The sequence below is a fragment of the Rhinopithecus bieti genome, unplaced genomic scaffold (genome assembly GCF_001698545.2).
Source record: "Rhinopithecus bieti isolate Rb0 unplaced genomic scaffold, ASM169854v2 scaffold_39885, whole genome shotgun sequence".
In the NCBI taxonomy this organism is placed as follows: Eukaryota; Metazoa; Chordata; class Mammalia; order Primates; family Cercopithecidae; genus Rhinopithecus; species Rhinopithecus bieti.
Window position 1 is genome coordinate 131869 of NW_016816270.1, and position 24509 is coordinate 156377.

General features: G+C 46.2%; 1 protein-coding gene across 13 annotated transcripts in view; it reads right to left on the reverse strand.

Annotated features, from left to right (window-relative positions):
- Positions 1–16818: 16818 nt before the first annotated feature.
- PRPSAP2 (phosphoribosyl pyrophosphate synthetase associated protein 2) overlaps positions 16819–24509 on the reverse strand; it is a 71803-nt gene continuing 64112 nt past the window's right edge. For 7 of the 13 annotated variants that reach the window (XM_017854725.1, XM_017854728.1, XM_017854730.1 and 4 more), the window contains 3 exons: positions 21730–21800; positions 19097–19243; positions 16819–17548 (listed from right to left, as the gene is read on the reverse strand). In XM_017854725.1, coding sequence (XP_017710214.1) covers positions 17390–17548; positions 19097–19243; positions 21730–21800 — 377 coding nt within the window. In that variant the 3' untranslated portion in view covers positions 16819–17389. The remainder of the gene's footprint in view (positions 17549–19096; positions 19244–21729; positions 21801–24509) is intronic. The other 6 variants (XM_017854717.1, XM_017854720.1, XM_017854721.1 and 3 more) reach the window with 2 other exon arrangements.

The window sequence follows — 24509 nt, forward strand, 5'->3', positions numbered from 1 at the left end:
AAGGATCCACACTTATCCAACCTATCTTATTAAGATAGAGTAGTTGTACCAGCAGCATAGGCTCTGAGACCCTTGGCTAGGTCTCAGAAGGAAATAAACCACTTAGTGATAATTGCTGTCTTTGGATCAAAAGTCCTAGGGATTTTTGCCACTGAGTTTAAAGGGGAAAAAAAAAAAAAGAAAAAAGAGAAAAAAATGCCTAGGGAAAGAAAGCACCAGTAAAGGTGCTCTTAAGGGCCTGAGACTGATTTGCTGAAGGATGGGAACAGGAGGAGGGTGGTGGCGGAGGACATGGAGGGAGAAGTACCAGACAAGCCCAGCCATGTCTGCGGAAGATGAAATGCCACCTGGAACCCAATCACACCCACATTCCCACCCCACCTGACCCAGCAGGGTCACCTTTTCACTGACCCCAAGAAAGATGGAGACCGTTCTAGCTGAGAAGTCATCCGTACCACCCCGCTTTAAGCCGCTTCCATCCCCAGAAGAAGTCCCTCAGACTCATAAGAACCAGGAACGGGACGTGGAGGGGTCAGCGGAGCCTAAGCAGGATGACTGGAGCCATTTGTATCTTGTGTATGGGGGACATCTATGAGTTTATGAGTTTCTTTCTTAAGTGTTTCAGAATTGTGACCAAGTCATGACCAACTGTGGGATGAGCTGGGCAGCACTGGAACGGACCGCACATGAGTGAAGGGAGCCCACGGTCATCTGTGGCAGCTTGCAGCGAACCCCTCCAGGGCCTCTCTCTGCCTGCCTGCCAGGTCTAGTTCCAGCTTATCTGTTGCTCCTGCTTTTGCAATAAGCACAAGACTGATCATTTATTCCTGCTAAGTATTGTCTGCCTATCTGCCCTGATGGAATCACTCCCCAACGGTCCTAAGCTGCAAGGGCAAGGATGATCAGGGCAGCCAGAAAATTTGGAAATTTCCTACATAACCACCCAGAGAAGGTGGTGAGTGAATTATGAGACCTCCAAACCATGGAACACCATGACCATTGAAAAGATGAGGTGGCTTTATATAATGGCATGGAAGGATGATGTACTTGTAAGTGAAAAAAGCAAACTACAGAATATAGATCTATATCCATGTTTATCCCCTCATTATGTATAATGTAAGGGGCTGAACAGTCACAGTGTTTTGAAGGACACACACCAAACTGCTAAGGAGAGGAGAAAGGAGAATTATCACTTTTTTTTTTTTTTTTTTTTTTTGAGACAAGGTCTGGCTCTATTGCTCAGGCTGGAGTGCAGTGGTGCAATCACAGTCTCAGCCTCCTGGGCTCAAGCGATCCTCCTACCTCAGCCCCCCAAGGAGCTGGGACCACAAGCATGCACCACCATAGCCAGCAAAGTTTTGTGTTTTTTTGTAGAGACAGGGTCTCACCGTGTTACCCAGGCTGTTCTCAAACTCCTGGGCTCAAGCAGCCTTCCAAAGTGCTGGGATTACAGGCGTGAACCTCTGTGTCTGGCCCAAGTTATCACTTTTTACGCTCTGGTGTGGGTTGAGCTTTTTTGTACGACCTCTGGCCTTGGCCTTGGTTTAGACCAGCAAGTTGACCCCCAATGGTGCCCCGACCCTGCCTGGGCTCCCCTCACCAGCCAGGTCAGGCAGTTTCCTGCCACTGATAGAGAGGCCCAAGGAGAGTGTTGCCAGGTGCTTTGTGAAGGGTGGTGGGTCCTGGACAACCATTTCCTGAATGCTCACCTGCCCACCTGTCCTGGGCACCTGCATCTGTGTTGGTTGGTCACCTCCCAGCAGCCCTTCCAGGCGACCTTCACTTCCCTCCACTCCACTGCTCTGCTGGCCGAGTACCACGTTCTCTCATCCAGGTACCCTCTTGATCACTCCCCTTGAGGGCTTCAGGTTTGAGAGTCCACCTTCCATCACTCCCCATCCAACCCCCGATCTCCCAAAGCTCAGTGGGCTCGGCTGGGACCCCAGGGGCCAGCCCACAGCCTCATCTTTACCATGGTTACGGACGCCCACTGAGCAGTCCCATGTGTGCACGCATGGTCCACCCTCAACTCTCCCAACTCTTTGAAGGATGGAAAATCTGAGGCACAGAGAAAGAGAGGAACTTGCTCGAGGTCACACAGCAACTAAGAGACAGAGGAGGACTTTGAACCCAAATTGTCCAGCTCTTGAATCTGCCCTTTTAATATTAAACTCCAACACCCAGCATGGCTCATGACAGGTATTCAGTGGGAATGAATGACACCGCCCTCAGACCCTGGGGTCCCAGCCAAGCCCAGTGAGCTTGGGGAGAGGGTGGGTTTGGGCGGGGAGTGATGGAAGTTGGACTGTCCAGCCTCAGGCCCTTGAGGGGAGTGGTCAAGTGGGCACCTAGATGGGAGAACCCAGAGCTCAGCCAGCAGAGCAGCAGAGTGGAGGGAAGTGAAGGCAGCCGGGAAGGGCTGCTGGGAGGTAACGGAACCGATGCAGACCAGGCGCCCAGCACAGGCAGGGAGGGACGGATCACCGGCCTCCAGTCTTATCCTTTTGAATCTACCCACCACGCACAGGATGTCAGAAGACCCTAAAAGCCTAACCCTGGACATGACACGCCTGTTTGAAACTTACCTTCAACGGCCTTTACTGCTCCAGAGATTGAGTGCAAGGCCTTGGGCTTGGCATCAGGGGCCCTGGACCTGGCCCTGCCCCCACCCAGCTCCAGCTCCTGCTGCCCCCAGTTCCTCCCTGGGTGTCCTCAAGTCTCCCTACCTCTCAGTCTCCTTGGTGAACTGGTACTCATCCTTCAAGATGGAACTGAGACATCACTGTCTCTGTGAAGGCTTCCTTGGCTCCTCCCTCTTCAGGGCCTCCCTGGCCCTGCTGGGCTTGTGGCTGTGCCACCACACAACACAGTAGTATCTGCCCCCACCCCCCGCCACCTGGCTCCTCCGGTGACCGACACAGGGTCTCCCCTCACCACATCACTGCAGGAGGTCCAAGGAACCCAGGGAACTGAGGACTGAGGAATCTTCAGATGCTGGGGCCGCTGAGGCCCTTCAATCCCAGAAGCCTCTTCTTTTCTTTCTCTTTTCTTTTTTTTTTTTTGAGACGGAGTCTCGCTCTGCCGCCCAGGCTGGAGTGTAGTGGCCGGATCTCAGCTCACTGCAAGCTCCGCCTCCCGGGTTTCCGCCATTCTCCTGCCTCAGCCTCCCGAGTAGCTGGGACTACAGGCGCCCGCCAGGTCGCCCGGCTAGTTTTTTGTATTTTAGTAGAGACGGGGTTTCACCATGTTAGCCAGGATGGTCTCGATCTCCTGACCTCGTGATCCGCCCGTCTCGGCCTCCCAAAGTGCTGGGATTACAGGCTTGAGCCACCGCGCCCGGCCTCTCTTTTCTTTTTTTTTGAGACGAAGTCTCGCTCTGTCACCCAGGCTGGAGTGCAGTGGCACCATCTGGGCTAACTGCAAGCTCCACCTCCCAGGTTCACACCGTTCTCCAGCCTCAGCCTCCCAAATAGCTGGGACCACAGGTGCCTGCCACCACGCCCAGCTAATTTTTTATTTGTATTTTTAGTAGAGACGGGGTTTCACCGTGTTAGCCAGGATGGTCTCGATCTCCTGACCTCGTGATCTGCCTGTCTCAGCCTCCCAAAGTGCTGGGATTACAGGTGTCAGCCACCGCGCCTGGCCCGCCTATTCTTTTTTTTTTTTTTTTTAATCATTATCAAGGGAGAACACTAACATAATGTTTTTATCATTATCGAGGGAGAACTTAACATAAAATCTGTCATTTTAACCCCTTTAAAGTGTACAAGTCTGTGGCTTCCAGCACCTTCACAATGCTGTGCACAAGTCGCCATTACCTATTCCAACATTTTTCTTTTTATTTATTTAATTTTTTCGAGATGCAGTCTTGCTCTGTCACCCAGGCTGGAGTGCAGTGGCACGATCTCGACTCACTGCAACCTCCGCCTCCTGGGTTCGATCAATTCTCCTGCCTCAGCCTCCCGAGTAGCTGGAATTACAGGCATGCACCATCACACCTGGCTAATTTTTGTATTTTTAGTAGAGAAAGGGTTTCACCGTGTTGGCCAGGCTGGTCTTGAACTCCTGACCTCAAGTGATCCACCCACTTCAGCCTCCCAAAGTCCTGGGACTACAGGCATGAGGCAGCGCGCCCAGCCTGTTCCAACATTTTTCATCCCCTCCAATGAAACCTTGTACCAATTAAGCATCACTCTTCATTCCCCTCCCCAAGCCTCTGGCAGCCACCAGTCTACTTTCCCTCTTTGTGGATTTGCCCTTCTCTGGTGTTGTGGTATCACAGGTATGTAGGAGTTGCCTTCTCTGGTGTTGTGGTGTTATGTATATACATAGGTTTCCACCCAGAGTTCCTGACTCAACTCCATAGCCCTTACTACATTCTATTGTTATCACATCTGGCATGTCAGGCCTCAGGAAACAGAATCTCTCTGACCTTCTCCTGCCCTCCTCTCACCTGCCCCAAGGCGGCCTCTAATCTTCCCCTGCCTTTCTAATTGTGGGTCATACAATCCTCATTCCAGAGTGGGTCCTGCCCCACACCCTGGGGGAAGGAATGCTGATCTCAGGAAGCTTTCATAAAAGCCCAAGAAGACTAGGTCCAGAGAGCTGCCAGATGGCTGAACCCGTGGAGGCAGGCAGGAAGGTGAACAAGAACTCATCTCCGTGCTGGGAGGGTGGCACTCCCCAACTGCAGGGACAGAAGCTCCTGTGCTCAGGACCCTTCCAGACCTCACCCTGTGTATCTCTTCCTCTGACTGTCTTTGTATCCTTTAAAATACCCTTCACAATAAACCAGTAAGCCTCCTAAGTGTTACACTGAGTTCTGTGAGCCGCTCTAGCAAAATAATTGAATCCAAAGAGGGGGTTGTGGTTACCCAACTTGAAGCTTGTGGATCAGAAGTTCCAGAGGCCCGGTCTGGTGGGAAGGAGGAGTCAGCCTTGGGAACTGAGCCCTCACCCTGGGTATGTTGTGTTAGAATTGAATTGGAGGGCACCTTGCTGGTGTCTGCTGCAGAACTGATTGCTTGTTTATTGGTGGGGAGACATCCACACATTTGGTCACATAAGTCTTCTGCGTTTGTTGCAGTGTGAGAGCAAAGGTAAAACCCGGTTTGGAAGTTTTTCCGAAACAGGTATATTATGTAAGTGGAATCACACGATGCGTGGTCTTTTGCGTCTGAGTGCTTTCGCTTAGGAGGTTTTCAGGGTTCATCCATGTTGTAGTGTGCGTCGGCGCTTTGCTCCGTCTTCTCACTGAATAATTGTCAACTGTACGTGTATGCCATGGTTCGTTTATTCATTCATCGGTTGCATGGATATCTGACTTTTTTCTACCTTTTGTCTATTGTGAATAAAGTTGCTATGAACACTGGGGTGAAAGTATCTCTTTGAGACCCTGCTTCCTTTTTTAATTTTTTTTTTTAACTAAAACATTTGTTTTTGTTTTGTTTTTGAGACAGAATCTGACTCTGTCACCTAGGCTGGCGTGCAGGAGCGCAGTCTTGCCTCACAGCAACCAACCTCCACCTCCCGGTCTCAGGTGATTCTCATGCCTCAGACTCCCAAGTGGCTAGGATTACAGGCTAAATTTTGTATTTTGAGTAGAGACAGGGTTTCGCCAGGTTGGCCAGGCTGGTCTTAAACTCCTAGCCTCAAGTGGTCCACCACCCCAGCCTCCCACAGTGCTGGAATTACAGGTGTGAGCCACCTCGCCCAGCCAAATTTTTTTTTTTTTTTTTTTTACTTCTAATGGTACTTTGGAAGAAGCCCTGCTTTCAATTTCTTTAGGCATACACTTAGGAGTGGAATTGCTGGCTCGTATGGTAATTCTGTGTTAAACTTTGAGGAATGGCCAAACTGTCTTCCAGAAGAGTTGCACCACTTTACATTCCCACCAGCAAGGCACCCAGTTTCTCCACATTCTCACGAATACTTGTTATTGTCCATTTTTACATTTTTTTTTTCAGGCAGGGTTTTACTTTGCCGCCCAGGCAGGAGTGCAGTGGCGCGATCTCGACTCACTGCAACTTCTGCCTCCTGAGGCAGGAGAATTGCTTGAACCGGGACCCAGGAGGCAGAGGTAGCAGTGAGCAAGATGGCGCCACTGCACTCCAGCCTGGGCTACAGAGCGAGACTCTGTCTCAAAAAAAACAAATCCCAACAAAGTAGCCATACCATTTTGCATTCCCACCAGCAGTGAATGAGAGTTCCTGTTGCTCCACATCCTCCCCAGCGTTTGGTGTTGTCAGTGTTCTGGATTTTGGCCACTCTAATAGGTTTGCAGTGGTGTCTCACTGTTGTTTGAATTTGCAATTCCATGATGACATACAATGTTGAGCATCTCACATGCTTATCTGCCATCTTTATATTTTATTCAATGACATGTCTGATAAGATCTTTCACACGTTTTAAAATTGTTTTCTTATTGGATTTTTTTTTCTTTTTGCTTTGTTGTTGTTGTTTTGGTTTTTTGACAGCTCTGTTGCCCAGGCTGGAGTGCAGTGGTGTGATCTCAGCTCACTGCAACCTGCACCTCGTGGGCTCAAGCAATCCTCCTACCTCAGTCTCCAGAGTAGTTGGGACTACAGATTCACACCACCAGGCCCGGCTAATTTTAAAATTTCTTATAGAGACAGGGTCTCCCTGTGTTGTACAAGCTGGTCTCGAACTCATGGGCACAAATAATCCTCCCACTTCAGCCTGAGATTACAAGTGTGAACCCCCATGCCTGTCCTAAAGTTCTTTCTATTTTTTTTGTTTTGATTTTTGAGACGGAGTCTCACTCTGTCGCCCAGGCTGGAGGGCAGTGGCGTGATCTCGGCTGATTGCAAGCTCCGCCTCCCGGGTTCACACCATTCTCAAAAAATTAGCTGGGCATGGTGGCTGGTACCTGTTGTCCCAGCTACTTGGGAGGCTGAGGCAGGAGGAGAATGGCGTGAACCCGGGAGATGGAGCTTGCAGTCAGCTGAGATCATGCCACTGTACTCCAGCCTGGGGGACAGAGCCAGACTCCGTCTAAAAAAAAAAAACAAAAAAACAAAAAGATTTAGTGTTCCATTACCCAATCTGTGCAGAAGACAGAGGTGTAAGCTCAGGTCATGTGGATTTACTCCTTCTTTGATGTTCTTTCTTTCTTTATGTAGATCCAAATTTCTGATCTATATTATTTTCCTTATTTTCTTAAAAGAATTTATGGCCAGGCACGGTGGTTTACACCTATAATCCCAGCACTTTGGGAGGCCAAGACGAGTGGATTGCTTGAGGACAGGAGTTTGAGACCAACCTGGGCAACACAGAGAAACCCTGTCTCCACAAAAAATACAAAAAAATTAGCCAGGCATGGTGGCAAGTGTCTGTAGTCTCAGGTATTCAGGAGGCTGAGGTGTGGAAGGATCCTTGCTTGAGTCCAGGAGGTGGAAGCTGCAGTGAGCCAAGATCGCGCCATTGCACTCCAGCCTGGGCGACAGAGTAGTGTGACTTTGTCTCGGAAAAAAAAAAAATAATAATAAAAATTTAAAAAAAAAGAAAGAAAAAAAGAAGAAAAAAGGATTTATTTATTACAAGGCAGATATACTGGCAATAAATTCTCTCAATTTTTGTTTGTCCGAGGAAGTATTTCTCATTCACATTTGAAGGATATTTTCACAGGGCACAGAATTCTAGGTTGGTAGTGTTTTTCTCTCAACACTTGAATATTTCACTCCACTCTTCCTTCTTGCATGATTTCTGAGGAGTCACATGTCATTTTTATCTTTGCTTCTCTGTAGGTAACATACTTTTTTCCTCTGACTTCTTTCAGATTTTTTTCTTTTCCTCTACTTCTTTCAGGACTTTTTCCTTTGTCTTTGATTTCCTGTAATTTGAAAATGTCATTTATGTGCAGGGTTTTTGTTTCATTTGTCATTTATCCTGCTCAGTGTTCTTTGACCTTCTTGGATCTGTGGTTTGGTGTCTGACATTGATTTGAGGAAACTTGCAGTGTAATATTTCTTCTCTTCCTGTCTCTCTTTTCCTTCTGCTATTCCCATTTACGTGTATGTTACACCTTTTGTAATTGCTCCACATACTCTTTTTTTTTTTTGTCTTTGTTCTCTTTGCTTCTCAGTTTTGGAGGTTTCTATTAAGATATTCTAAAGTGAGGCCAGGCGCTGTGGCTCACACCTGTAATCCTAGCACTTTGGGAGGCCGAGGTGGGTGGATCACATGAGGTTGGGAGTTCGAGACTAGCCTGACCAACATGGAGAAACCCCGTCTCTACTAAAAATACAAAAATTAGCTGGGCATGATAGTGCATGTCTGTAATCCCAGCTACTTGGGAAGCTGAGGTGCGAGAATTGCTTGAGCCTGGGAGGTGGAGGTTGTAGTAAGCCAAGATCGCGCCACTGCAGTCCAGCCTGGGCGACAGAGTGAGACTCCATCTTGAAAGAAAAAAAATATATATATTCTAACGCTCAGAGGTTCTCTGCTCAGTCATGTTCGAACTACTAATAGGTCTATCAAAGGCATTCTTCATTTCTGTTACAGTGTTTTTATCTGTAGCATTTTTTTTATTGTTCTTAAGATTTCTACCTTTCTGCTTTCATCGCCCATCTGTTCTTGCATGCTGTCTGCTTAATGAGAACGCTTGGCATTTTAATCATAGTTGTTTTAAATTCCTTGGCTGGGCATGGTGGCTCAGGCCTGTAATCCCAACACTTTGGGATGCTGAGTCAGGCAGCAGATCACCTGAGGTCATGCATTCAAGACCGGCTTGGCCAATCATGGCGAAACCTGTCTCTACTAAAAATATAAAAATAAGCCTGGCGTGGTGTCGCACGCTTATATTCCCAGCTACTCAGGAAACTGAGGCAGAATCACTTGAACCTGGGAGGCGGATGCTGCAGTGAGCCAAGATCATGCCATTGCACTTCAGCCTGCATGACAGAGCAAGACTCCGTCTCAAAAAAAAAAAAAAAAATTTCATGTCTGGCCAGACACAGTGACTCACACCTGTAGTCCCAGCACTTTGGGAGGCAGAGGTGGGAAGATCACTTGAGGCCAGGAGTTCAAGATCAGCCTGGGCAGCTTGGTGAAACCCCATCTCTACTAAAAATACAAAAATTAACTGGGCATTAACTGGCACGCACCTGTAATCCCAGCTACTCGGGAGGCTGAGGCACAAGCATCATTTGAACCCAGGAGGCAGAGGTTGCAGTGAGCCGAGATCATGCCACTGCACTCCAACCTGGGTGACACAGAGTGAGACTCTGTCTCAAAAAAAAAAAAAAAAAATTCCGTATCTGATAATTTCAGCATCCCTTGTGCCAGGTCTGGTTTGATGCTTGCTCTGTCTCTTTGAACTATTCTTTGCTTTTTAACATGCCCTGTAATTTTTTTCTTGATAGCTGGAAGTGATGTACTGGGTAAAAGGGACTACTATAAATAAGCCTTTAATGATGCGGTGGTGAGGTGTGGGAGGAGGTCCTACAATTAGGTCTCAGTCTTTTCTGGTGACCTGGTGCCTCTGGACTGTGAATGTCACTGAGCTTTTCTCAGATTTTCTTCTCTACCCTTAGGTAGGAAAGGATGGCGAGAGTGGGCTGGGATTGGATACCAGCCTTCTCCCACATGGTTGGCTAGGGTGAGCTTTAGTTGGGTATTTCTCTTCTCCCACATGGAAAGTTAGAATTGGCTAGAATTAGGTTTTACCCTTCTCCTAGTTCAGTTAGGCTCTGATAAAACCCCATAATGTTAGGCTCTGGTTAACTAGCTTCTCCCGAGGGCAGAGTTTGTCAAGAAGAGCACAGTGCTCTGAAGCTTTCAGAATCATTCCTATTTCCGTCTCCCTGCTGGAAGCTCAAGGGGATTCTTCTCGAGAAGGTAAAATTCACAAAAGTATGGGGTCCCCATATGACGGGGTCCTCCTGAAGTTTTTAACCCTCAGACTTGTTCTCACCTAGCCTCTAACAATTTGTCAACTACAGTTCAGGTTTCCTAACTCTGGCACCGGTTCCTGTAAAGACTTCTGTACATTGTTCTCAGTGTTTGCATTTCTGTCTCTTTGATTATGGCAGCAGTGGTTTGCCCTGTGACCTCACTTCTCCTATGGATCTAACTAAGTAGCGTTGAATTTTCAGTTTGTTGAGCTTTGTACTTGTTGTGAGGATGGAGTCACAACTCCCAAGCTTTTTACATGTGGAACTGAAATTTATTAAGAAGAAATTCACAAAACATAAAATTAACATTTTAAAGTGAATAATTTAGTCAGGCGCGGTGGCTGATACCTGTAATCCCAGCACTTTGGGAAGCTGAGGCGGGAGGATCACTTGAGCCCAGGAATTCGAGACCAACCTGGAAAATATGACAAAACCTTGTGTCTACTAAAAATACAAAACTTAGCTGGGTATGGTGGCACATGCCTGTGGTCCCAGCCTCCTGGGAGGCTGAGGAGGGAGGATCGCTTGAGCCTGGGAGGCTTGCAGTAAGCTGCGATTGCATCACTGCACTCCAACCTGGGTGACAGTGAGTACCTGTCTCAAAAAATAAATAATAAAATAAAAAATGAATAATTTAGTGGCATTTAGTGCATTCACAATGTTGTGCACTCACCACCTCTGTCTAGTTCCAAAACATTTCTGTCACTCCAAGAGAAAATCCTGTGCCCATTAAGAAGTTTCTCCCTGGCCAGGCGCGGTGGCTCATGCCTGTAATCCCAGCACTTTGGGAGACCGAGGTGGCTGGATCACGAGGTCAGGAGTTTGAGACCAGCGTGGCCAATATGGTGAAACCCTGTCTCTACTAAAAATATAAAAAATTAGCCAGGCGCGGCTGCATGCGCCTGTCGTCCCAGTTACTCGGGAGGCTGAGGCAGGAGAATTGCTTGAACCCAGGAGGCAGAGGTTACAGTGAGCCTAGATCGCACCACTGCACTCCAGCCTGGGGAACAGAGCAAAACTCCATCTCAAAGAAAAAAAAAGTTTCTCCCTATAACCCACTATATCCCCTGGATCAGGGGTCCCCAAACCCCAGGACCATGGGCCGCACAGCAGGAGGTGAGCGGCAGGCAAGCCAGCATTACTGCCTGAGCTCTACCTCCTGTCAGATCAGTGACAGCATTAGATTCTTTTTTTTTTTTTTTTTTTTTTTTGAAGAGGTCTCGCTCTGTCTCCCGGGCTGGAGTGCAGTGGCCGGATCTCAGCTCACTGCAAGCTCCGCCTCCCGGGTTCCCGCCATTCTCCTGCCTCAGCCTCCCGAGTAGCTGGGACTACAGGCGCCCGCCACCTCGCCCGGCTAGATTTTTGTATTTTTTAGTAGAGACGGGGTTTCACCGTGTTAGCCAGGATGGTCTCGATCTCCTGACCTCGTGATCCGCCTGTCTCGGCCTCCCAAAGTGCTGGGATTACAGGGCATTAGATTCTTGTAGGACTGAGAACCCTATTGTGAACTGTGTATGTGAGGGATCCAGGTTGCACACTCCTTATAAGAATCTAATGCCTGATGATCTGAGATGGAGCAGTTTCATCTCCAAACCATCCCCCACCAGTTGCCCCAATCTGTGGAAAAATTGTCTTCCATAAAACCAGCCCCTGGTGCCAGAAAGGCTGGGGACCACTGCCCTGGATAACTACATCAGCTACATATCTATCTACTCATCCCCTGATAACTACATATCTGCTTTCTCTTTTTAGGGATTTGGCTATTCTGGATATTTTATATAAATGGAATCACACAATATGTGACCTTCTGTGTCAGGTTAATTTCATTTAGCATAATGTTTTAGAGGCTTATGCACATTGTAACTCACACAGTAATCTATTCCTTTTTATTCTATGTAAATACTAAGTTTTTTTTTTTTTTTTTTTTTTTGTTTGAGACAGGGTCTCACTCTGTTGCTCAGGCTGGCGTGCAGTGGTGCTATCTTGGCTCACTGCGAACTCTGCCTCCCAGGTTCAAGTGATTCTCCCATTTCAGCCTCCCAAGTAGCTGGCTACAGGTTGGTGCCACCACATCTGGCTAATTATTTTTTTTTTCTTTTGGTAGAGACGAGGTTTCAACCATGTTGTCTAGGCTGGTCTTGAACTCCTGAACTCAAGTGATCTGTCTGCATTGGCCTCTCAAAGTATTAGGATTACAGGCATTAAATACTAAGATTTGTTTATTGATCCATTGATGGACATTTGGGATTGCACAATTTGGTGATGGTGAATAGTGCATCTGAACATGTATGTCCATGTACTTATTTGGGTATCTGTTTGTAATGTTTTTTGGAATATACCCAGGAGCAGAACTGCTGGATCATCTGGTAATTTTATGTTTAATTTTTTGAGGAACTGTCAGACTGTTTTCCACAGCAGCTTCATCATTTTACCTTTCCACCAGCAGTGTATGTATGAGGGCTCCAATTTTTCCATATTCTTGCCAATACTTGTTTTTGTTAGTTTGTTTTACAAGGCAGGGTCTCACTATGTTGCCCAGGCTGGTCTCAGACCCCTGGGCTCAAGTGATCCTCCCACCTCAGCCTCTCGAGTAGTTGGGACTACAGGTGTGCAGCACTGCAACTGGTGCCGACACTTGTTATTTCTGGTTTTGTTTTGTAGTACAACCATTCAAATGGGTATCAAGTGGTATCTCATTGTGGTTTTTGTTTATACTACCTATAATGACTAATGATGCTGAGCATCTTTCCATTTAGATATATTTTTTGTATGAATGCCTGTACATCTTTTTTTTTTTTTTTTTTGAAACTGAGTTACCGTGTCTTGGCATAATCTTGGCTCACTACAACCTCTGCCTCCTGGGTTCAAGCGATTCTTGTGTCTCAGCCATTGAGTAGCTTGAATTACAGGCGTGCACCACCATGCTCAGCTAATTTTTGTATTTTTAGTAGCGACGGGGCTTTTCCACGTTGGCCAGGCTGGTCTCAAATTCTTGGCATCAAGTGATTCACCCACGGCCTCTCAAAATGCTGGGATTACACGCGTGAGCCACCACACCCGGCCTGTATATCTTTTTGTATATCTTTCTTTTTTTTTTTTTTTGAGGCGGAGTCTTGCTATGTCGCCCAGGCTGGAGTGCAGTGGCCGGATCTCAGCTCACTGCAAGCTCCGCCTTCCGGGTTCCCGCCATTCTCCTGCCTCAGCCTCCCAAGTAGCTGGGACTACAGGCGCCCGCCACCTCGCCCGGCTAGATTTTTGTATTTTTAGTAGAGACGGGGTTTCACCTTCACCCGTGTTCGGCCAGGAATGGTCTCAATCTCCTGACCCTCGTGACCGCCGTCCGGCCTCCCAAAGTGCTTGGGATTACAGGCTTGAGCCACCGCCTATCTTTTGTATATCTTTCTTTGTGGGAATGCCTATTCAAATCCCATTTAAAAAATGTTTTTGGGCCGGGCACGGTGGCTCACGCCTGTAATCCCAGCACTTTGGGAGGCTGAGGCAGGCAGATCACAAGGTCAGGAGTTTGAGAACAGCCTGACCAACATGGTGAAACCCCGTCTCTACTAAAAATACAAAAATTGGCTGGGTATGGTGGCATATGCCTGTAATCCTAGCTACTCAGGAGGCTGAGGCAGGAGAATTGCTTGAACACGGGAGGTGCAGGTTGCAGTGAGCCAAGATTGTATCACTGCACTCCAGCCTGGACGACAGAGTGAGACTCAGTCTCAAAAAGAAAAAAAGAAAACAATATATATATATGTGTGTGTGTGTGTGTGTGTGTGTGTGTGTGTATATATATATATACAGGCATGGTGGTGTGTGCCTGTAGACTCAGCTACTTGGAAGGCTGAGGTACAAGAATTGCTTGAACCCAGGAGGCAGAGGTTGCAGTGAGCCGAGATAGTGCCAGTAAACCGAGATCGTGCCACTGCACTCCAGCCTGGGCAACAGAGTGAGACTCTGTCTCAAAAAAACAAAACAAAACAAAACGAAAAAGAACCCCACCCCCAAAAATCACCATTCTTTTTCCTGCTGAGAGATCTTGGCAACTTTGTCGAAAATCAATTGACTAGAGATACAGTGTTTATTTCTGAACTCTTGATTCTACTCCATTGACTTATATGCCTCTCCTTATGCCAGAACTACACTGTCTTTGATTAGTATAGCTTAGTAGTAAGTTCTGAAATCGAGAAGTACAAGTCCTCAAACTTTGTTCTTTTTCACACTGATTTGGCTATTTGAGGTCCTCGGTGATTCCGTATGAATTTAAGGATGGGCTTTTCTATAGCTGCCAAAAGATGCCATTGGGGATTTTGATAGATATTACACTGAATCTGTAGATTGCTTTGGAGTATTGCATCTTAATGATATTAAGATTTCCAACCCGTGATCGTGGGATGTCTTCCTATTTAGGTCGTCTTTAATTTCTTCCAACGATGTTTTATAAAGTACACAATACATACAACATAAAATTGAGCATTTCAGCCTTTTTTTTTTTTTTTTTTCTTGAGAGAGTCTCACTCTGTCACCAGCATGGAGTACAGTGATGTGATCTCTTTCCTTATTGATCTTTTGTCTGGTTGATCTGTTAAAAGTAGGTGTTGAATTCTACAACTTTTTTTGAGATGGGGTCTTGCTCTGTTGCCCAGGTTGGAGTGCAGTGGCATGATCTCGGCTCATTGTGACCTCCACCTCCTGGGTTCAAGCAATCCTCCCTCCTCAGCCTTAGAGGTAATAAACAGTGAGAGACAAAAGATTAATGTCCCAGTGTGGTGGAACTGGTATTTGTCCATCCACTCATGCCCTTTGGTGGCATCCTGTGTGCTCTTGATGCCTCGAGAGCATTGCTCTAACCACATCTGTCAAGCGATGACGTCACAGTCAGAACTGGAAACGATTAGCCTGTTTTCTGTCATAGAATTTCTGGGTTTACTTCACCATTATCTCTGGCCACAGAGACTGTCTCTGTCTCTAGCAAAGACAGTAGTCTAGAGGGTAAATGGCTTCTTTGGCCAAAGAAAAGCCTATAATACATGGAGAAACTGTATACGGGGTCTCCTCTAGACAGGGAAGGGGGTGGCTGAAAGGTTTGGGTGTCCTTACTGGGCACCTGACTTGCCCCTTGAGGGCCTCCATCCTCCTGCCCCAGCCCGGCGGGCCAGGACGTGGCACTCCACTTTCCCCCACCATCATCTGCCAATTGTCTTTCCCGGCCTCAGCCCTCTGTCAGCCATCCCCTGGCACATGCCCTGCCCGTGGCTCCCCCCGGCACTCATCTTCACGTTCTTCCAGAGCCAACTCAGAGCAGACCTTCGAGTCTCTGTGGGTGTGAAGGATCCTAGCCTTAGCCAAGTTCATTACCCAGAGGAAAACACTCCCATAAAACATGTTTCCATTCACTTCTGTAAATATGACTTTTCTTCATGAAGGATGACATGCCAGGAAAAACCATGGGGGTCAAAGTTCCCTGGACACAGTGGCAGGAGGAAACCTCCCACTGAAGGAGCCTGAGAGTCCACTGCATCTCCAAGGAGCCCAGAGCAGGACCCGTCCTCCCTGCTAGTGCAGCACCGCCATTCCCAAACCATGGAGGGCCACTGTGTCAGCACGGCCACCCCAGGGGACGCCCCATGGCTGCTCAGGAAGTGCCTGTCACTTGGTATAAGCCAAACCACATGGTGACTTCAACCGTCATCTATAGTAGCAAATGGTTAGATAGCATCCAAAGAGCAGAAGGTAGGAAAAAACCCAAACCCAGCAGAGGCTGGAGCTGTGAGACTTACTGAAGCCTCTTCAGCTCATTTCACAGCAACAGTGGGAGGTCCCGGCACCACAGGCAGGCTCCAATCTCATGGGTGGTGACACCTTGCTCCCAAAGCTCTTCTTCCAAATGTAGAAACTGGGTGGTCTCCAGCATGCAACTGACAGAGCTGCCCTGGCAAAGAAGCCGCCAGCTACCATCCCATGCCCTAAGCCAATTCATTCTGAAGATCGAGAGGCCTCATTTCTAGGAACAGGTTCACAGAAAGCAAGGACACTTTTTCAAAGTAAATAGCTCTATCATTAACTGGATTTGAAAACTTGGGGAGAGAACACCTTTCCCCCAAAGCTGTTTTCTCAGAAGTAAACTAGGTGTGAAGGTGGCACTGCTGGGGGTACAGGAGCCCATGGAATACTTGGGCAGCTTCCAGAAGCAGAGCCCTTGGTGCTTCTGCACAAACAAGGCCCTGGCCTACTGGGGCAAGCTCACGGGCCACGCTGCTCTCTGTGGAGCACAGGGAAGGCCAGCATGGCTGGTGACTGATCTTAATTTTGTGCTAAATAAACTACTATTTTATTCCAGATTCTAACAAGAAAAGCAGAAAGCAAAGGTTTAAGGTGTTTTGGGAGGAAGAAAAATTAGTTTTTATGAGCAGGTCTACATTTTCCTTCATAAGTCAGGCTGAGTGGGAGGACAGGTGGGCATAAACCCCAGTGCCAGTGCTCCAGGGGAGGCCAGTCCAATGGACTCTGTGTGGAAGTTCAGGGTCCTAAACGCTAAAGACAGATGATATTTAGACCCTTGATAGCAACAAGGGTCATGTCACTTGCCCTTTGGGATGCATCTCCCAGCATCTCATCTCCCTAGAGCATGACAGAGAACAGCCAGCCACGGAAGAGAGGCAAAGCCACACCAAGACCAAGGGCAGATGGTGCTCACTGGTTCTCCTGCTGCCTGCGGCCTTGCATACTGAGATTCCAACTCCTCTCCCTCCTCAGTCAAATGACTACAGGTAGGGAACTTTCAGGGCCTTGGACAAATTATCAGAACAGAGAATATTACATCTCTGGGAGGCTACTGCATCCCCCCACAAAGCTGCAGAAGAGAAAACAAGCTGATAAACATTTCAACATTCACAGTGTGTAGATTCAGCTTTCATTTTATTTTAGTTATAAAACGATTGCCAAAACACAAAGTTTTAGAAAAACACACAAACACAAGTTTTTATTCCTGTTTTAGTTGCAGAAAATAAATACAATCACATATTGCATATGCTTGTCTACAAAAGCATCTCTAAAACTGTCATTTACTGGACTTGACAGTATAATCTTTTTGGCTTTTCAACTGCAGGTATCATACAGATCATTTTATTTTATTAACTTTTTAAGTACTTGGCTCAAGCAACTTCAGAAAAAGACTTTGTGAGCTTACAAATCTTATTCCAAGTGTTATTTTTTGAACAGTTAAAACTAAAACAAGGTCTTACCTTTTCAAAAGAGGAGAATAAAGTTTTCTTTTATAAAATGGTTCCCCAAACTCACGAACACCCAAACCGACATAAAAAGTTGGTCTATCTTCATAGGAATCAACAAGAAGAGAGGTTACAGGGGAGAGGGAGGAACAAACATGACGGTTCCTGTGAACTCTATCCCACCGAGCAGTCACTCTTGTGTTTCCAGTTTGGCCCTTGGGAGTTTTCCTAAAGGAAAGCTGTTCAGTCATCTAAGCCTATGTTTCTGAAAAGGTAGGACATGGACTCCCCATTGTGGATCCGACGGATTGCCTCTGAAAGGATCATGCTGATATCCACGGTTTTAATCTTGGGGCACTGGAGCTTCTGGACTTCATGTGGAATTGTATTGGTGACCACTACCTGTGAAGCAAGAGAAAAAAACCAGAGCATCAGAAAGCCAAGTAGCTTCATGGTTTGATCTGGAAATGTGATAGCTTCTCAAATCTGAGGCTCGCCATGACAGGAAAACAGTGGATCTATGTCTCAAGTCAATGTTTCAATTTTTTTTTTTAGATGGAGTCTTGCTCTGTCACCCAGGTTGGAGTGCAGTGACGCCATCTCGGCTCACTGCAAGCTCTGCCTCCCGGGTTCATGCCATTCTCCTGCCTCGGCCTCCCAAGTAGCTGGGACTACAGGCGCCCGCCACCAAGCCCAGCTAATTTTTTTGTGTTTTGAGTACAGACAGGGTTTCACCATGTTCGCCAGGATGGTCTCGATGTCCTAACCTCATGATCCACCCGCCTCAGCCTCCCAAAGTGCTGGGATTACAAGCATGAGCCACTGCGCCTGGCCTGTGTTTTTTAGGTTAAGATTTGATAACCTCACACCCACTAGGACAGGTATGGCAAAAAAAGATAATAACAAGTATTGGAGGCGTGCAGAGAAACTGGAACCCCCCCACTCACTGCTGTGGGAATGTAAAATGGTGCGGCTGCTTTGAAAAACAGTCTGGCAGCTCCTCGAAAGTTTCAACATGAAGTTACTGTATGACCCAGCAGTACTAAACCTAGGTACGCATCAAAGAGAAGGGAACAGATGTCTACACAAAAGCTTGTACACAAATGTTTACTGCAGCACCATGCATAAGTTAAAAAGTGGAAAAAATTTCTATCGACATGAAATACGAAAAGAGAGACAAAATGTGGACTATCCATGTAACAGAGTATTCTTTGATCATAAAATGGAATGAAGTACTGATTCATGCTACAACATGGATGAACCTTGAAAATACTATGTTGAGTGAAGGAAGCCAGCACAAAAGACCACACATTGTGTAATCTCATTAATATGAAATGTCCAGAACAGGCAAATCTAGAGTGACAGAAAGCAGATTAGTGGTTGCCAGGGACTAACGTCAGTGAGAGAAAATGTGAAGTGACTGCTAATGGGTATGGCGTTCCTTTCTAGGGAGAAGAAAATGTTCTAAAATCAACTATGGTAACGACTGCACAACTCCAAACATTCTAAAAACTAATGAGTTGTATACATTATTATTATTATTATTATGTTTTTTTTTGAGACAGAGTCTCATTCTGTTATCCAGGCTAGAGTGCAGTGGCACAATCTCGGCTCACTGCAGCCACTGCTCCCTGGGTTCAAGCGATTCTCTTGCCTCAGCCTCCCAAGTAGCTGGGATTACAGGTGCCCACCACCATGCAAGGCTAATTTTTGTATTTTTAGTAGAGAGCGGGTTTCTGCCTGTTGGCTGGTCTCCAGCTCCTGACCTCAGGTAATCTGCCTGCCTCAGCCACCCAAAGTGCTGGGATTATAGGCATAAACCACCATGCCCAGCCCTTGATTCCTTTCTTAACCACAATCTCAGTCTTGTCCCTACTTGCTGTAACTAAAGATCATGATGTGCCAGAAGCCCAGGCAGCTGTCCTCACAAACACACCCAGACCCTGTTACCTCATCAATGGCAGACTCTTCAATCAGCCGGGGGGCGTCAGAAGACAACAAGCCATGAGTTGCCATCACAAAGATCTTATATGCACCTCTTTCCTTCAGGGTCTCTGCTGCAGCAAGAAAGCTATCAACATCATCAATGATGTCATCCTGCCAAAGCACAGATAGAAAAGAATGTATATGAGCACTTCTATAATAATAGGTTAGACAACCAGGGAAAAAAAAGGGTCTGCCTACATTTATTGTGAAAAATCTGCTCTTCCATTTGGCCTTGTGCAGACAGCACGGCCCCATGTCCCCATCACCGTGCCCCATGGCATCCCTCCAGGACTTTCACACGAGCCTCCTCCTGCACAGCACCTGCCACTCACTATTCGGGCTATCTCCCACCACACTCCAGGCTCCCAGGGGTAGCACTGTTTCCTGCACCGTAACTGGCCAACACTGTGCTGTCACAATGCACATCGCACCAGAAATGATGGAGGTATGATTTTCTTTTTTTGTTTTTAATGCACAGAAAAAGTGTTAAAAGATGTTTTCGACTCTGGGTAATAGAATTATGGTTGCCTCTTTCCCCTTGCTTCTTGCTACCTTATTTCCAAATTTTCTCCACTGAGCATATGGGAAATATGTTTTTTACATGTTATTATAATGGAAAAAATAATAATGATTATTGTTTTTAATAAAAAAATACCCAGTTCAGTGGTTTCTACTCTTTTATTGCATACTGAAGTTACCATGATCAAAAATATACATGTAAAGGCTAGGCGTGGTGGCTCACACCTGTAGTCTCAGCACTTTGGGAAGCTGAGGTGGGAGGATTGCTTGAGCTCAGGCGTTGAAGACCAGCCTGAGCAACATGGTGAAACCCAGTCTCTACAAAAACAAAAACTAGCCAGGCATGGTGGTACGCACCTGTAGTCCTAGCTACTTGGGAGGCTGAGGCAGGAGGATTGCTTGAGCCCAGGGGGTGGAAGTTGCAGTGAGCTGTGATCAAGCCACTGCACTCCAACCTGGGCAGCAGACCCAGACCATACCCCCTCAAAAATACACACACACACACACACACACACACACACGCTACCTAAAAAGTACTACTAGTAAAATGGTACAGCCACCTTGGCAAACAGTTTGACAGTCTCTTATAAGACTATATTTGCAACTACTATGCAAACCAACAACCGCATTTATAAGTGCAATTACCCCAGAGAAATCAAAATTCTGTTCACACAAAAACCCATACATAAATGTACATAGTGAGTTTTATGTATAATAGCTCCAACCTGGAAATCATCCAAATGTCCTTCAACAAATAAACTCTGGTACCTCTATGCCATGGGATACTGCCCAGCAATAAGAAGGAATAAAATATTTATATACAAAACAAACTGGATGGATCTCAGGGTAATCATGGCAGGTTAACCAAAACTCAAAAGGTTATAAACCATAGATTCCATTTATATGACATTCTTGAAATAATAATTAGAAATACAGAGGACAGATCATGGGTTGCCAGTGCTGTGGCTTGAATGTTTTTGTCTCTCCAAAATTCATGTGTTGGAAACTTATTCCCCAGTGCAACAGTGTTGGGAGGTGGGGTCTTTGGGGAAGTGTTTAGGTTGTGAGGGCTCTGTTGTGAGGGCTCTGCCGTGAGGAATGGATTCATGTCGCTATAAAAAGGCTTGTGGGAGTGGGTTCGCCTCTTTCCTGCCCTTCTGAAGGAAAGTTCATTTCTTTTTGTCCTTCTGCCATGTGAGGATGCAGCAAGAAGGCCCTCACCAGACCAAATGCTGGTGCCATGATTTGGACATCCAGCCTCTAGAGCTGTTAGAGAATAAATTTCTTCTATTCTGTATAAACAACCTAGTCTTATGTGTTACAGCAGCACAAAATGGACAAAGACACCAGGGGTTGCAGATTGGGTGGGAAGGATGTGGGTGTAGCTATGAAGGGAAGCATGAGGGTGCCTTGCAGTGAAGGAGCAATTCTGTGTCCTGACTGTGGTGGTGGTTCCACAAAGCTACCCATGATAAGACTGCACACACACACACACACACACACACATACACTACATGCACAACTGGTGCTGTCTGAAGGACCTCTGTGACTGTGGCACTGAGAATTTCCAGGCTGTGTTATTGTACCATAGTTAAGCAAGATGGAGGATGCTGGGTAATGAATACACAGGATGTCCCTGTGTATTTCCCCCTACCTCCTGTGGATCTATAATTACTTCAAAATAAAAAGTTTTTTTTTTTGTTTTTTAAATGCAGTGGTGGCCGGGTGCAGTGGCTCACGCCTGTAATCCCAGCACTTTGGGAGGCCAAGGCGGGCAGATCATGAGGTCAGGAGCTCGAGACCAGCCTGGCCAACGTGGTGAAACCCCATCTCTACTAAAAATACAAAAATTAGCCAAGCATGGTGGCAGGCACCTGTAATTCCAGCTACTTGGGAGGCTGAGGTAAGAGAATCGTTTGAACCTGGGAGGCAGAAGTTGCAGTGAGCCGAGAACGCACCACTGCAATCCAGCCTGGGTGACAGCAAGACTGTCACAAAATCAATCAATCAAGTAATCAATCAATCAACAGAATAACAATGGCAAATGCTAGAATTAATAATAAAAAAGGTCTACATACCACAATGATGGCAATCCTTCCTCCAACATCACCCACAACTGTGATTGGGGGCTTTTCTTTAGGAATCAGCACTGGTTGGAATAAAACACACACACCAAAGTTTTATATTAAAAGTAAAACACAATTTCAAATAAGTTAATATCTCAAGATAAAAACATTCAACCAACTAGGAATAGAAGGGAATTTCCTCAATCTGATAAAGGGCAACTAAAAAAACCCACAGCTGACTTGATACTTTATGGCCCAAGGTCAAAAGCTTTCCCCTAAGATCAGGAACAAGACAAGGGTGCCTGCTGCACCACTGCCATCCACCGTGATACTGGATATGCTAGCAAGGGTAATTAGGCAAGAAAACAAAATGAAAGGCATCCAGATCAGAAAGGAAAAGTAAAACTATCTCTATTAGCAGATGGCATGATCCCACCTACTGAAAATCCCCAAGAATCCACAAATACACTCACTAAAGTTAAAATACGAATTCAGTCAAGTTGCCAAGAACAAAATCAACACACAAAATCAGCTGCTATACAAGCAGCACTGAACAATCAAAAGAGGGAATTAAGAAAGCAATTCCATTTACAAAAGGAGGCAAAAGAATAAAATACTAGGAATAAGTTTAACCAAGGACTTGTGAAAACTACAAATCATCACTGAAAGAAATTTAAGAAAATAGGATTCTTGGCCAGGAGCAGTGGCTCACACCTGTAATCCCAGCACTTTGGGAGGCCGAGCTGGGTGGATGTCTTGAGCCCAGGAGTTTGAGACCAGCCTGGGCAACACAGTGAAACACCATCTCTACAAAAAAAATACAGAAATTAGCCAGGTTTGGTGGTGGCACATGCCTGTAGTCCCAGCTACTTGGAGGGCTGAAGTGGGAGGATCACTCGAGCCCGGGAGGTGGGGGTTGCAGTGAGCCAAGATCATGCCACTGCAGCCCAGCCTGGGCAACACGGCAAGACCGTGTCTCAAAAAAATAGAAAAAAAAAAAAAAAAGGAAAGAAAGAAAATAGAATTCTTAGGTATTATACCGAAAAGCAACAAAAATATAAATTGGACTTAATCAAAATTAAAATCTTTTGTGGCTGGGCGTGGTGACTCGCACCTATAATTCCAGCACTTTGGGAGGCTGAGGAGACAGGATTGCTTGGGCTCAGGAGTTCAAGACCATCCTGGGCAACACAGTGAGACCCCATCTCTATAAATTTCTTTTTTTAATTACCCAGGCATGGTGGTGTGCACCTGTAGTCACAGCTACTCAGAAGGCTGAGGCAAGAGGGTCACTTGAGCCTGGGAGGTTCCAAGGCTGCATTTAGCAATGATCATGCTACTGCACTCCAGCCTCAGTGACACAGTGAGATCCTGTCTCAATAAAAAATAAATAAAAAAGAGGTCTGGGCGTGGTGGCTCATGGCTACAATCCCAGCACTTTGGGAGGCCGAGGTGGGCAGATCACGAGGTCAAGAGTTTGAGACCAGCCTGGCCAACATGGTGAAACCCCTGTCTCTACTAAAAATACAAAAATTAGCCAGGCATGGTGGCGTGCACCTGCAATCCCAGCTACTTGGGAGGCTGAGGCAGGAGAATCGCTTAAACCCAGGAGGTGGAGGTTGCAGTGAGAGGAGATATGCCATTGCATTCTAGCCTGAGCAACAGAGCAAGACACCATCTCAAAATAAATAAATATAAAAAAGTAAAAAAATAACCTATAGAATGGCAGAAAATATTTGCATATCATGTATCCAGTACGAGTCTAGTGTCCAAAATATATAAAGTAGGCTGGGCATGGTGGTTCACGCCTGTAATTCCAGCACTTTGGGAGGCTGAGGCGGACAGATTGCCTGCCTGAGCTCAGAAGTTTGAGACCAGCCTCAGCAACATGGCGAAAACCTGTCTCTACAAAAAACACAAAAGTTAGCAAGGCATGGTGGTGCATGCCAGTAGTCCCAGCTACTTGGGGCGGGGCTGAGGTGAGAGGATCACTTGAGCTTGGGAGGTCAAGGCTCCAGTGAGCCACAACTGCACCACTGCACTCCAGCCTGGGTGAGAGAGTGAGGCCCTGTCTCAAAAAAAATAATAAAAATAAAAAAATAAAAAATTATATATATATACACTTACGTATATGGCAAAATATATAAAGAACTTTTATAATTCAACAATAAAAGACAAACCTAGTTCAAAACGGGCAAAGGATTTCAACAGATATTTCTCCAAAGAAGATATAAAAATGAAGTCAGTAGTCATTAGGGAAATGTTTATCAAAATCACAATGAGATGCCACTTTATGCCCATTGGGCTGACTACAATAAAAAAGTAGAAAATAAGTGTTGATGAGGATGTGGAGAAACTGGAACCTTTGTACATTACTGGTAGGAATATAAAATGGTGCAGCTGCTGTGAGAAAAGGCTGGCAGTTCCTCAAAAAGTTAAACATACACCAAAAGACCCAGCAATTCTGATCCCAGGTATAGACCACGAGAAATGAACCATCTATCCACACAGAAACTCATACATGAATATACGGAGCAGCACAGCCAAAAGGGGAAACAACCCAAATTCCTATCAAATGCTGACAATGAAATATTATCCGGCCATCAAAAGCAATGAAGCACTGACACGTGCTATCCCATGGATGAACCTCAAAACATGCTCAGAGAAAGAAGCCAGATACAAAAGTCTACATGTTATATGATTCCATTTATATGAAATGTCCAGAGTAGGCAAACATCCACAGAAAGAGAATGGAGATGAGTGGTTGCCAGGGGTTGGGGAAGGGGCAGGGG